A 14,433-nucleotide genomic window follows, 5' to 3' on the forward strand; every position below is an offset into this window, starting at 1 on the left:
AATCTTATCTTTTTAAAAAGGATAATTAAGATCTTTAAGAAAATTATAGAAGATTCTAAAAAATACTAATTAATTTAGGAATAGGATTAAACCTTTGAACCCTCCACATGATCATTGGGCCGTAGGTAAAAACCGGTTCGAGCCCAATATAGTATTTTGGCTATAACTTCCACATTATTCATCGGAATTGGGCTTATAATATATCGTAGGAAAGGTCTTTTTGATCCCTATCCAACTACACAATTATTGGACCCATATCATGGACCAAACTAAACTAGAATGAACGTTTTTAAAAAATAGGGTAAGAAAAGAAATATTTTCAAAAACAGAAAAAAGAGATATTTTAATAAAAACATCGTCATCGCTAGACTTTTCACACTTGCTCTTTGTTCGATAATCAAATGACATGAAAGGTATTCATCACTGGGTTTAGTTTTGGGGAGACCAATTTGGGTGTTTACAACCATTGTCTTTAAAAGTTCTTTAAAAATCCAAAGGAGATATTTCAACCGCACCATTAGGAAAAACCTCTTTAACAACAAAAGGACCACTCCAACAAGATATTAGCTTCCCGGGAAATAGACTCATCCTTGAATTGTAAAGGAGGACCTTGTCAACAACATTGAAATCCTTCTTCTCAATAAGTTTATTATGTACTTCCTTAGTGCGAGTCCTGTACATGCTTGCACAATTATAAGCATCCAATCGAAGTTCTTCAAACTCATGGAGATCAAGCCAACGTTGCTCACCAACACTTGCCAAATCGAAATTGATTTTCTTGATAACCATATGAGTACGATGCTCAAGTTCGACCGGAAGATGACAAAATTTCACATTAGCCAAGCGGTAAGGAGTAATGCCATTAGGATTTTTGAAAGCCGTTCTATATGCCCACAAGGCATCATCTAACTTATCCGACCAATCCTTCCTATTTCTTGCTACCGTCTTCTCAAAAATCAATTGGATTTGACGGTTAGACATTTCGACTTTCCCACTAGTTTAAGGGTGATAGGGGAGCCCAAAACGTTGATTAACTCCATGTTTCTTCAACATCTTACGGAAGGCGCTATGCAGAAAATGAGATCCATTATCACTAATATTTGCCTTTGGGATGCCAAACCGTGGGAAGATTATCTTCTTGAACAACTTCATTGCTACCTTATGGTCATTGGTAGGTGAGGCAATAGCCTCCACCCATTTTGACACATAATCGACGACAACAAGGATATATTGATTCCCATATGAAGTTGGAAAAGGACCCATGAAGTCTATTCCCCATACATAAAAAATTTACAACTCTAGAATCGGTTGTTGGGGCATTTTGTTTCTATTTGAAATGTTTACGGTCCTTTGGCATCGGTCACAACTCATGACATACTCCCAAACATTCTTGAAGAGATTTGGCCAACATAATCCGCATTGAAGCACCTTCAAAGCAGTTTTTGAGACACCCATGTGACCCTAACTCGGATCCGAGTGAAACATCTTTAATAAACTAGGCAACTCCTCATTTAGAACACATCTCCTGAACACCCCTTTTATACAAAATCAGTTCATCCCAAACATAATTCCTAACCTCCCTTTTGAGCTTCTTTCTTCGATTCTTGGAAAATGAAGGAGGAAATTCCCCACAAGCAAGATAGTTCACCAAATTGGCAAACCATGGGAGTTCCTTCACAACTATAGCATACAAAGAATAATCTAACATTCTATCTTCAATGGGAGACCATCATCTTTAACTTGAAAATCCTCAAGCCTAGATAGATTATCCTCTACTACATTCTCCGCTCCTTTCATATCTCTAATCTCAAGGTCAAAAGTTTGAAGCTCTAACACCCAACGAATTAGTCTTGGCTTTGATTCCTTCTTCCCAAAAAGGTATTTTATGGCCGCATGATCGGTGAACACAATTGTTTTGGACCCTAACAAATAGAAACAAAATTTTTCAAAGGAATGAACAATAGCCAAGAACTCCTTCTCCGTTGTTGTGTAATTCTGTTGAGCTCCATTTAAAGTCTTGGACATATAATAAATAAATGAAGTTCTTATCAAATTTTTGACCTAAAACTCCTCCAATAGCCGTATCACTTGCATCATACATCAACTTAAATGGCAAATCCCATCTTTGAGCTTGAACAATTGGAGTGGAGATTAAAGCTTTCTTCAACTTATTGAATGCCTCCAAACACTTGTCATCGAATACAAACTCGACATCCTTTTGGAGAAGATCGTTGAGAGGCTTTACAATGAGTGAAAAATCTTTAATGAATCTTCTATAGAACCCGGCATGGCCCAAAAATGATCTCACACCTTTCACATTGACCGAAGGTGGCAACTTTTCGATAACCTCAATCTTCGCCTTGTCAACCTCTATGTCCTTGTGGGAAATTTTGTGCCCAAGGACTATTCCTTCTTTAACCATGAAATGGAATTTTTCCCAATTTAACACCAAGTTCACTTTCTACCATCTTGCCAAACACTTTTCAAGATTTTCGAGGCATGCTTCAAAGGAAGCTCCACCTACGGAAAAATCATCCTTAAACACCTCCATCTTCTCCTCCAACATATATCCAAAGATACTCATCATACGCCGTTGGAAAGTTGCGGGAACATTTCAAAGGCCGAATGACATTCTCTTATAGGCAAAGGTACTATAGGGACAAGTAAAGTAGTTTTCTCTTGGTCATCGGGATAAATAGGAATTTGGAAAAACCCCGAGTAACCATCAAGGAAACAATAGTACTTGTGCCTCGTTAGTCTTTCAAGCATTTGATCAATGAAAGGAAGGGAGAAGTGATCTTTCTTAGTGGATGTGTTTAGACTTTGATAGTATATACACATCCGCCAACCGGTAACCGTCCTTGTTGGAATAAGCTCACCTTTTTCATTCTTGATGACGGTCATGCCTCCCTTCTTTGGAACGACATGAACGGGTGAGACCCATCTAGATCTTGAGATGGGGAATATGATTCCCGCATATAAAAGCTTAGTAATATCTTTCTTTACTACCTCCCCCATTTGGGGATGTAATTTCCGTTGTCGTTCAATAGAAGGAAGGGCACCCTCCTCAAGGGTTATGTGGTGCGTACATAAAGCGGGGCTTATGCCTTTATGTACGAGCATGTAATGTCTTTGCTTGGTTGTAGCCCACACCAATGCGAGGCACAATTTCTCAAGCGGTGTATAGCGTACTTCATACTCGAGCATCTTTTTGCTTAGATAGTAGATTGCATTTTCTTTACCTTCTATTTCTTGTGCAAGCATGGCTCCCATTGTCTCCTTGGTGACTGTTAAGTACAACCTAAGAGGTATCCCTGGAAGTGCTGGTGCTTATACGGGAGGATTTGCGAGATAGGCTTTGATCTTTTCAAAGGCTTTTTGACACTCATCGTTCCATGTTACTGGTAGATTCTTTTTTAAGTTTCTTGAACATTTGTTCGCATATCGTTGTTAATTTCGATATGAACCTACTTATATATCACAACCGGCCAATAAATCCTTGAATTTGCTTCTCGGTTTTGGGCGGTGGCATTGACATGATTGCCTTGATCTTGGTTGGGTCTATTTCTATGCCTCTAGAGCTTCTGACCTATCCCAAAAGCTTGCCTGAGGTGACTCCAAAAGCACAATTGGATGGATTCAACCTCGTGTTGTATTTTCTTAGCCTTTCAAAGAATTTTCTCAAGGCTACTTGATGTCCGGGGGCGATCTTTTGATTTAACAATCATGTCGTCCACATATACCTCAAATTCTTTGTGCATCATGTCATAGAGTAAGGCAGTCGCTGCTCGTTGGTAAGTAGCACCTGATTTTTTCAACCCGAATGGCATTACCGTGTAACAGTAAGTACCCCATGGTGTTATGAATGTTGTTTTCTCCATGTCTTCTTCTGCCATGAGAATTTGGTTGTATCCCGTGTTTCCATCCATAAACGATAGAAGTGCATTATTTACTGTGTTATCTACCAAAATATCGATGTGTGGTAAAGGGAAGTCGTCCTTTGGACTTGCCTTATTTTAGTCTCGATAGTCGACACACATTCTGACCCTTCCATCTTTCTTTGGAACTAGGATGACGTTGGCTACCCATTCGGGGTATTTGGATACCCTGATAAAACATGCAGTTATTTGTTTTTGAACTTCTTCTTTTATTTTAAGAGCTACGTCGGGTTTCATTCGACGCAAATTTTGTTTTACAGGTTATATTCCTGAAATTAGTGGTATAGTGTGTTGACATATTTCTCTATTAATATCTGACAGATCTTCATATGACCAGGCAAATACATCTATAATTCTTTAAGTAGATTAATTAAATCGGTTCTTTATTGTTCATTAAGTGTTAATCCACTTTTAACTTCTCTTTTAATGGTTGAATCATTTGAGATATCAACCGTCTCAGTTTCCTCAATTATTAATGTTTTCTTTTTTAGTGTTTCCATTGCTTTAATAATTTCTTTTTCTTTTTCATTGTTAGTTAAGCAATGCTCATCCTCTAGGGTTAAAGAAAAACACGAGGAGTAAGCAAAAGACGACATATTATTAAACTCTGAAATCATTACATCAAAAAGGGAAATGTCCTTAAGGACTTGATTACTAACTATCCTAGGAGTAGAAATAGAAGAAGGAGGGAGTGCTACGACTAAAGAGTTAGACGACTCTACAGGAAAGGACTCTAACTCTCACTCTGACTCTGACGACTCTTCAAACATTAGTCCTTCACCTGTTGTTATAGAAATTTTCCTTCCACTTGGAGTAGTCACCTTGAATATCTTACGCACCCTTATACTGATCCTTCTGCTGGAGTGATGAGCTTTGAAGGGTCAAAGTTCTCGCGTTGTAGGACCGTTTGGATGAGCGAGGAGTTATCCTCTATGTATCCCGGCTCATCTTTTTCTCGCCCAAATAATAATCCCATGAAATTAAAGTCAAAGCATGGGGGTGCTTTCTCCTTGTGAATAGGAGTTGGGATTTCATTTAGAAAATAGCAATCTAAGAAGATTTCAAATCCCGGTTGCCTTATGTCATTTACAACAAAAGGTTCAGGAAATTCATAGCATGGATAGTCTTCTCCTTCTCTTATGAATTGGCCATTGAGAGTAAGTGAATACTGATCCATTGGGATTGCTTTCTTTTGGATGCGAGCGTTCCTACGCGCCTTAGACCTTTCCTGGGCTCGCTTAAGATCTTCCCGAGTCGGTTCAAAGCCAAGTCCGAAAGTATCTAACTTGGAGGTCAGGTAATTCCAGCTGTTTTGCAATTCCCTTCTTCTTTCCTAGAGTCATTCCAGAAAAATGCCCTTGTCTCTTGAGAATAGCATTTACTATCATATTGGATTGGGGGTCGTGACAGAGAGGGGTCCTTTCATCCCCTTCGATTAAGGAGACCTCTTCATTAAAGCCCCACAAGTCTTCATCGTCTTCCTCGTGCTCCACATTGATGATTGGATTTTCCACAGCTTTAATCCTTCTGGTTGAAGTATCAATTGTGATAGGGATTCCTCCAACTATGGCTTTTACCTGTTGGTGAAGAGATTAAGGGACGACCTTGAGGACATGAAGCCAAGGGCGTCCCAACATAAGTTGAATGAAGCTTTAGTATCTACCACTTGGAAGGTAGTGGCATGTTCTATTGCTCCCTCCATTACATTCATAGTAATCTTACCAAGAGCTTGAAGACGATTGTTGTTATAGGCTCTTATTCCTTGGTTTGACGGGGTTAAGTATTCATCCCTTATTCCTAACATCCTCGCAATTCGGAGGGGACAGACATTAATTGCAGATCCATTGTCTACAAGAGTCATTGGGACGTTCATTCTCTTGAAAACTACTTTGAGATTTAGTGCCTTATAATGCTTGTCACCTTCTGGAGGTAAATATTTGTCAAAAAAGGTGATCAAGTTGATAAGACTAGGGAGATCACTCGTAAGGAAGTTAGCCAACCCCTCAGGAGTGGTGTCGGAATCTATCCCTATCTTATCCAAGGTATTCATTAATTCCAACCTATGTTCTCTAGACGTAGCTAGGAGTTTCCATACATTCATCTTGACCTTGGTCTTTTTGAATTGCTTTACAATGTCATTGTCTTCTACGATAGTTATGGGAACTTGCTGCATAGTTGGAATAGGTTGTGTAGCGACAGGAGGTTGCGTTCTCCCAGATCTTGTGAGGACGTCTATAGGTGAATCCTCTTCATCCCAAAAGTCACCTACTGAATATGACACTTAAAGTGGAGGTTTTTCCATGTCTTTTAGGTAGTCGTCTTCTTCATCGCTGTCCCAAACCCCATTGATGCTTATGTCTTCTTCTTGTGGGATTTGAGCTAGCTTCTTATCATCAATTATCTTCTAAATTAAATTTTAAATTTAAAACAACTTTCAATGGTATGTCCCCCTGATTGATGGTATGGACAATAGATCATGTCTTTCCTCTTTAAAGATTCAAATGGTCTTGGTTCGAGAGGTTTGACCTTACCACTCTTGGAAGCATTTGGAACATTTTAGCATATGAAGTCCCAATTGTAGTATAGAGTTTATTACTTTTCTTGGGTCTGTCAATTACTTGCAGAGGAAATGTTTTCTTCTTCGTGGGTGGAGGTTCTATTGCTCCTCCGCTTATTTCTTTGCAAATTCAAGAGCCTCACGCAGTATGGATGTTCCCTCCCACATGGACCATATAAGCATTCACATGTCTTCCTTGCATTCTTGTTCTAGAAAATCCTACATGGCATCGAAAAAGATCTCCCCCTCTTCTTTGATAGCATGAAATTCTTTAATAGGTTTTATGAGAGATGAGGGATCAACCTCGTTTTCCTCATCGGAGATGGCCAAGGAATGAGCGAGAGGTGCGTTGTTGATGCTTGGCTTCTTATTGGCAGGGGGCAATGGTAGTTTATTGTTATGAATTAAATCTTGAATAACTTCTTTAAGCTTCCAACAATTCTTAGTGAGATGGCCCTTACCTTGGTCATATTTGCAGTGTGCATTGGGGTTCCAATTAGCAGTCCTCTTTTCAATTGGTGGGTCCCCAAATGGTCCAATATGAGTTATAAGACCTTTTGCATTCAGTCGGTCAAATGCGATGTCATAACTCATACCAATAGGAGTAAAGTTCCTCATAAATGGTTTCTTTTGTCCTTGGTTGTTCATAGCAAGGACTTCACTCAAATTAAAGGTGCTAACATGTTTGAGTGGGTGGTTTTGGAAGAAGAAGGATTGGCGTTCTTCTTGCCTTTCCAGCCACTGTTGGAGTTATTATTACCAGCTTTTCGCTTAGCAAGGTCATCTTCAATGTTAATTCAAATGTCATAAACGACCTTGCAGGTGTGTAGATTATTTTGATATTTGAGATGCTTGGAGTACTTCTCTCGAAGGTTCTTGATGAACAACCTCACAGATTCTTTCTCACTTGGTACTTCAATCATCCTAGCAGAGGTTTCTCTCCATTTATTGAAGAAAGAAGTGAAACCTTCATTTTCTTTCTGCTTGAGTATTTCAAGTTCCTATAATCAGTTTCAACTTGAATATTGCACTTGTACCTATTAATGAAAGCGTTTACTATTGATTCCCAAGCAGAGGTTTTCTCTTTGTCAAGGGAGAAGAACCATTGTTGGCAAACAATTTCAAGAGATAAGGAAAATAAATAAGGAAATACTTTTTTGTCAATACCCTTAATACTCATTATTGTTTCAAAAGCTCTTAAATGAAAATAAGGGTTGTCAGTTGCCTTGAATTTTGAGATGTCGTTGCCATTGAACTTCTGCGGAAGAAGCTCCTTGTCCACCGAGACCCCTTGTGAACTAGTGCCCTGAAACTTGTAGTTACTAGATAGCTTGCTCAAGCTTCTTGCATGAGGTCCATTTGTTGTTGCTTCACAAGATCATTAATTTGAAGGGTTAAAGCCTTCAACACTTCAGTTACGTCAGTCAATTGATTCCTAAGTTCATTGACTTCTTCCTAAGTTGCCATTATCTTATTAGCTTTCCTTTTTCGAGCGATTGGTATGTCAAAAAGTTATACTTGAATGAAAAGGTTGTCTTTGATCAAACGTCCTTCCTTTCTTTGCCACGCGCTGTAAATTAAACCATTTATTTTAATGACTTGACTCAAATTTACTTTGACTTTACGAGTTTATAAAGAAAAAGCAAAAATTAGGGTGTATATTTTTGGGAATCAAGTATAGGGTTCAAACAAGTGGTTTAATTGGATGATTAATATCTGACTTACCCCCCTAAACAAATTGACGGAAAACATGCGCATATAAGACTCTCTTAGACATGGTCAAAGTGTACTTTATATTGTGAGTGCAAGTGACATGCTTTGACTCTTGTGTAAGACCATGGGACTTAGTGTCTAGACTCAATTAAGGACTTAACAAAGGGTATTATTATTAACAAAATAATCGAATTGATTAGCAAACTGTTTAATTAGACTCGTAGTGATATCTCGAGCAAAATACCGAACTGTCGCCAAAGCAACAGGACTGTCGCCGCACTTTGCGGTGTAGCGCCAGACGATAGAGCTGTCACCAGGAGTTGCACACCAAAGTGTGGCGCTCACATCCAAGTTCAAGCCTACGCACAATAAAGCGTAAAAAATCCAACAATGATAATAAATAGCAAATCTCTTGATAATACTAAACTTACCATGTAAGAATCACAAGGAAAACCCGCTTAAACAAGTAGCACATTCACAAAGTAAAGCAACGATAATAAACTGAAACCAAAATGAAACTAATAAGGATGCCTTTTTTTATAAAATATAGATCACAACTCTATAAATAATTAACATAAATATGAATCATATTGCACAAGAAAAAGAAGTAGTTAAATAAGAAGGGAAGAAAACACAAAGTGGAGTAGTTGACCGGAAAGGCAGAGGCGGCGACAAAGGTGGTCCTCGTATATGGTGGTGTTACACATTTAGGTAGGGTATTTAGAAAAAACTTTAAAATTAAATAAATAAATAACTACACACGACATACCTGGCGGCAGCGACGGAAAAAGACAGAAAAAGGAGGAGGGACGGGCACAAGAGGAATTCAGCGACGGTGGAGCTGCAAAAGGGGTTAATTTGCGACCCACAATTAGCTATTCCAGACAAAATAACGAAACAAAAAAAAATTCAAACAAATTACCTGGGTTTACTCGACGGAAAACGCAAGAGGGACGGATAGAAGAGAATTCCGGCGACCGAAGGCCCGAAGAACATAGCTTTAATCTATAGTTCAGGACTGAAATTTTCCCTTAATTAGCCCAAAAACAGATTGGCTAAATCAATTATAAAATTTTCTTTATTACTCTTGGACAGTATAATATAATTAAATTTAATAGTTTCCTATGTTACTCCATATTAATTGGTTGTATCTAAATGTTTCTTTAACCAAATACAACCTAATTAAAACCATCTAGCCAATAAGAAATATACAACATCTTCGTGCCACGTGGTTTGGCGTTTAAACATCGTTATAGTATAACTTAGTAAACCTAGTCCCCATGGGATGTACGGATGATGTTCATTGGTATAGAGTTGAAAGTAATACATGGTTTGCGTATATATCTCGTACATACATACTAGGAGTAGTTAAATTTCATGATGTTTTGTTTAAAATTAATAATAGTATTTTTACGATCACCTCTATTTAAAATTAATTGTGTACGAGTGATGAACATCTTTTAAAACATCGGACAGGTTACTCATTAAATTAAACATTATGCAAATACATTTTTTTCACCTAGAATAAATATAAGCCTTCATTATTTTTCTATACATATTACAAACAGAGGAAAAAATATAGAGCTTTTCATAATTTTCCAACAAAGTAAGTTTTTTTTTTTAATGAAAATTCGATAGTCAAACTCAATTAATAATATGAGAAATTCCAGAATTATTTAGTATGAACTGAGAAGCCAAATTATCACTCCAGAAATTCAATAATACGAATCCATACTTGAAACAATAAAAAATAACCCTAAATTTTGGGTTCATTTGTGACCCAAATTTAGGGTTTTCGCCCAAACTAACTAATTCTAAAAAAAAAATTGCAGTGACTTACCTGACTTAACTCGACGGGAAACGGAAGAGGGACAAAGAGAAAAGGAACCCGGCGAGACGGCAACGGTAGCCTTGCAAAGAGGTTTAATTGTAACCCAAATTTAGGGTATTTTCCCTAATTAATTAGATAAAAAAAAAACAAAATACAGCAACTTACCTGAGTATCGGTGTTAGAAAACAAGGAGGGACGGGCAGGAGGGGAAGCTGGCGATGGTGGTCCTGCTTGGGGGTTAATTTGCGACCCATTGTTAGGGTTATCGAACAAAGTAACGAAATATATTTTAAAAAAAAAAGAAAATTAAGATTACATACAAAGTGCAGCATCGCCGGCCAGAGAATGCTCGTCGGTGGGAAGAACGGGTGCAGTAGCGACCGTTTTTTCCTTCTTCTCTTCGTTGTTTCCCTCTTTCCACTTCTTAGCTGTTTCTTCTTTCCCCTTTCCCCTTGCAAATTAATATACGACAACTTAATTTAAATTTCTTTTAAAAAAACTATGACCGGTTCTACGAAAGTCAGACCGGTCGTAATTATTTTTTTTTTTAAATAATGACATAATTTTAACGACCGGTACAACGGCCGAAAAAAATTTAAAAACGATCGCAATTATAGAATTTTACGACAAGGTTATTAACGGTCATAATTAATAAGAATTGCGACCGTTTTTATAACAGTTGCAATAAAACGATCGTAAAATCACCGAGTTTTAGAAGTGCATGCTTTCTTTTGTTTCGAGTCAACTTTTCTTTTTTCTTTGCCTTTTGAAATACTTTTCTTTTTTAAGTATCATAAAAGTCTTGAATTCAAATCTTTATCCTAGGCAATCCTTAGGAGGAATATTCTATCCCCTAGGCGGACATTAATATTTGTTTTGTCCTTGTTTATGTTCCGAACCTTGTTCTTGTCCTTGCGAGATCTGCCAAGTAACAACTGCTTCAAATCTCTAGACAAAGGAGGAGGATATTTGTGGGATACAACTTCCCATAAAAGCCTAGTGCACCAATATTCATTAAATTTTTCCACATCTTGAGAAACAGGAAATTCATAACGGCACCGAAGATCTCCTGAAGGAATGGTTTGACCAAGACCATATTGTCTCTTTACCCTCGAAGGGCAATAAAAAGTTAGCTTTGATAAGCTAGGAATTCGACAGAAGGGTTGAGCATTGACGCCGATCATTAATGGGTGTCACAAATGGCACACATTTCATGAGCATTTATGTTGTTTTTACCTTCTTTTCCTATATTTTCTTCTTAATAAAGTCATAGTTTTAAGCTTTTGCTCTTTGTTTTACCTTTTCCTCTCTTATTTTGTGGTTTTGTGCATTTTGATGGTTTTTCTAGTCTTTTCTCCTTTGTTTTCTCTCTTTTCGTGGTTGTAGATATTTTACGAGGTTCGGGTTTTGATATGGATGGATTACTTAGGTGGAAGATGCTTTTGGAGAAAGCCCATTGCAATAGGAAAGCTCAAGATGCAAGGAAGTGGGTTCTCCAAGTTCTAGCTATTGCGGTCTCAAGCCGTGCACTCATGAAGATGGGGAGTTGAACCCACTATCTAATGCTTTTTGGGACTTCAACTCTTGGTTTCCATCATCATCATTCGGTGCGCTCATTTGAAGACCTTAGTGAATGCACAAAGCCGTGAGAAGTGCTGAAGAAACCCAGAGAAGCACGGGTGCGCAGCTCTGCTGCATGCGCGCGCCTCCATGGGTATTTGCCTTGCTCGGTTTCGTTTCGCGCCTTTTATAATTACTATTGTAACTCGATTTTTGGGGGAAGTTTAGAAGTAATTAGAGATTGAAATTTGATCATAATTTTATCTTAGTTTAGAGCTTCAATCTCTCGTTTTAGGGTTAGTTTAGGAGTAGATTTTAAAGAAAGAAGGTGAGGAATTTGAATGGTGATTGATAGATAGAAGATTCAATGGTAACAATTGTGTTTAAGATCTTCTTTATAATTAATGAGCATTTTTAACACTATCTCATTTTATTGCTTGTTTTATATTCTTATTTATTTGGATTGATTTTGATGTTTGATACTTGATTAGTGTTGTTGTTCTTAATATATTGTTGATTCTTGATGTCCTTAGTTTTTAATTGATTAGATGATGATTTTAGAATAGTTGTTTTGCTAGGGATTGGGTAAAACTTGTATAATTGATTGATTGTGCTTAATTTGGGAATTTTGTTGATTAATTGTTGAGATTAAAGTGATTAATGGAAATTGTGCATGTGTGTAATTCGATAGGCCTTGAGAATTATGCTAGATTGAATTGTAATTTCTAATGATACAAAGCATTAATTTAGGAATTGCAATTGTCGATTGAGTTTGATTTGTGATGTTCCTAGTTAGTGTCTCTCGTAGTTGGCGCTATTTAGACCTCTAGGAGATAGCTTGTCGAGCTCTTTTGATTGCTCTTACCATTAGTCTTCGCAACTATCGATTTTCATGTTGTTCCCAAGTTGCTACAATTGTCATGATTACATGTTAATCCCGATTCCCTAGTGCTTTATTTGTTTGGTTTCTTTGTGTTAGTTGTTAGTATTCTCTCTTTATCTTTGTCTTCGACCTAGCTTAGGCGCATAATTGAGAGTGCTTGAACATTATCGTTCCCTTAGGTTTAACCCTTGACTTGACTCTATACTAGTATTTAGGTTGGTTAAGTGTTTATAAACTTAGTTTAACAGAGGGAGGATTAGTTTCAACGACCTAGTCTCAACCCTCGTCCAAATGGCGCTGTTGCCGGGGAACGGTGTCTATGTTTGAGTGTTTTTGATTGCTTGTGTCTAGGTATTTGTATATTCTTCTCTTTTATTTGATTTTTTTTTGTTTGTGTAAAAAGAAAAAAAAAAGAGAAAATGGCATGCCTATCATTTCCTCAATATGATAATAAGCCTTTTTGTGAATATTTCAATAGACTTGAGGGATTTCTTTACTATAATCATTGTAGTCATTATGAGGCTTGTAAGATTTGTTATCTTGGTTTGAATGAGAAAACTAGAGACATCTTTGAAAGCATGTTTAATGGTAGATTTCGAGCATTGTCAATCGATGATGCTTGGGATTTTTATATCTGGTTTGCTAGAGATACTTGTGATCATGGTCATGGTTATTCAAATGCTTCCATTGATGATTGTTATGGTCCATGTTCCATGAATGATGAATCTTGCATGCCTACTTGTGCCCCACTCCCTAATTTAATGAATATGCTCATGATCTTAATTTTAATTCTTCCAATCTTTGTTGCTTTTCTTCTTCTCTTGTTGAACCTCAACTTTCTACACCTTTTTTTGAATATCTTATTGATATATTAGAGTCTCGAATTAGGCGCATTGAGCTTAGTAATGATCTTGGACCTTGTAAGAAGATGATTCTTACATCTGTGAGAGGTCAATTAAAGATAACGAAAAAGAATGAGGAGCGCGTTGAGGAGGAAAAGAGAAGAAGAGATGAGTTAGAAAGCCTATTTTCATCCTTGATGCTTGTATTTGAACAATCCCTATCCAATTTGTGTCTGGAGGATGATGATGATGATTTTGAACAACCAAGAGAGGGTAAGGATCCCTTTAGTGAGCATTTTAGTGATGGTGAAGGAGTTATGAATGAAGAGAGTGTTAATTTCGAAATTCCCAGCCGTCCTTCCCATTTTGATGAGTCTCTTATGCATGATTGTGACTTTTTTATCCATGAGTATTTGGACTTGTTTAAGGTTATGGCCAATAAATTTTTTAAGAGTCAAAGGAAAACCCATAACCTTTTAGACGATTTAGTTGAGAATGCTTCATGGGAGAGAGATGATTTTGAAATGAACTTGTATCCATTCATGCATGGTTTCAAGACACTAGTACAAAACTAACCTTAAGTAACACCCAAAAAATGTTGCATAAAGTGGTAAAAGTGTTACTATAGACAATAGGTAACATTTTATTGGGTGATACTTCCGCCCATGTTACCTAAGGTGTTATGTAACACTTTGGGTGACGTATGGTAACACTTTCAAAAGTGCTACTATAAACCCTCTTATGTAACACTTTTTATATTATTAGTATCATTTTTCAAGTGTTAAGTTTTATTTCTTAGGTAACACTTATTTATCTTTTGTAACATTTTTCAATCATATAGTAGCACTTAATCCGACATTATGTATCACTTTTTGAACTAATGTAACACCTTATTGAATATTAGGTAACATTTTTTAATCATTTTTTGAGACATATGGTAGCACTTTATTCGACATTATGTATCACTTTTTTCAAACTTTTTTTTTTTTTTTTTGCAAACAAATGTAACAATTTTTTTTTTATTGTAGTTGTTGTTGTTATTGTTGTTTAAAAATAATACATAATATAAATTTGTACAACAACGTAACCATGAATGAGAAATTAACGTA

At 36.9% G+C, this 14,433-nt stretch overlaps 1 protein-coding gene across 1 annotated transcript; it reads right to left on the reverse strand.

Moving 5' to 3' along the window:
• Positions 1-483: 483 nt before the first annotated feature.
• On the reverse strand, positions 484-2,422 carry LOC145643033 (uncharacterized). The gene is made up of 4 exons (XM_081694197.1): positions 2,062-2,422; positions 1,728-1,922; positions 1,545-1,680; positions 484-883 (listed from the first exon to the last, which is right to left on the reverse strand). Exons 1-4 carry the CDS (start codon positions 2,420-2,422, stop codon positions 484-486), a joined length of 1,092 nt encoding a protein of 363 aa, XP_081550323.1.
• Positions 2,423-14,433: the final 12,011 nt, after the last annotated feature.

The sequence above is a fragment of the Chenopodium album genome, chromosome 8 (assembly GCF_948465745.1).
Source record: "Chenopodium album chromosome 8, dcCheAlbu1.1, whole genome shotgun sequence".
Taxonomy (NCBI): domain Eukaryota; kingdom Viridiplantae; phylum Streptophyta; class Magnoliopsida; order Caryophyllales; family Amaranthaceae; genus Chenopodium; species Chenopodium album.

Bases quoted from the DNA above. Each gene is read 5' to 3' on its own strand.
- LOC145643033 (XM_081694197.1), bottom strand. From the start codon at position 2,422: ATGGTTAAAGAAGGAATAGTCCTTGGGCACAAAATTTCCCACAAGGAC. The intron at 1,681-1,727 runs GTCTCCCATTGA...TGTATGCTATAG, and splicing joins TTTTCAAGTTAAAGATGATG to TTGTGAAGGAACTCCCATGG. The intron at 884-1,544 runs GTATAAAAGGGG...GTGGGCATATAG, and splicing joins GTTTGGGATGAACTGATTTT to AACGGCTTTCAAAAATCCTA.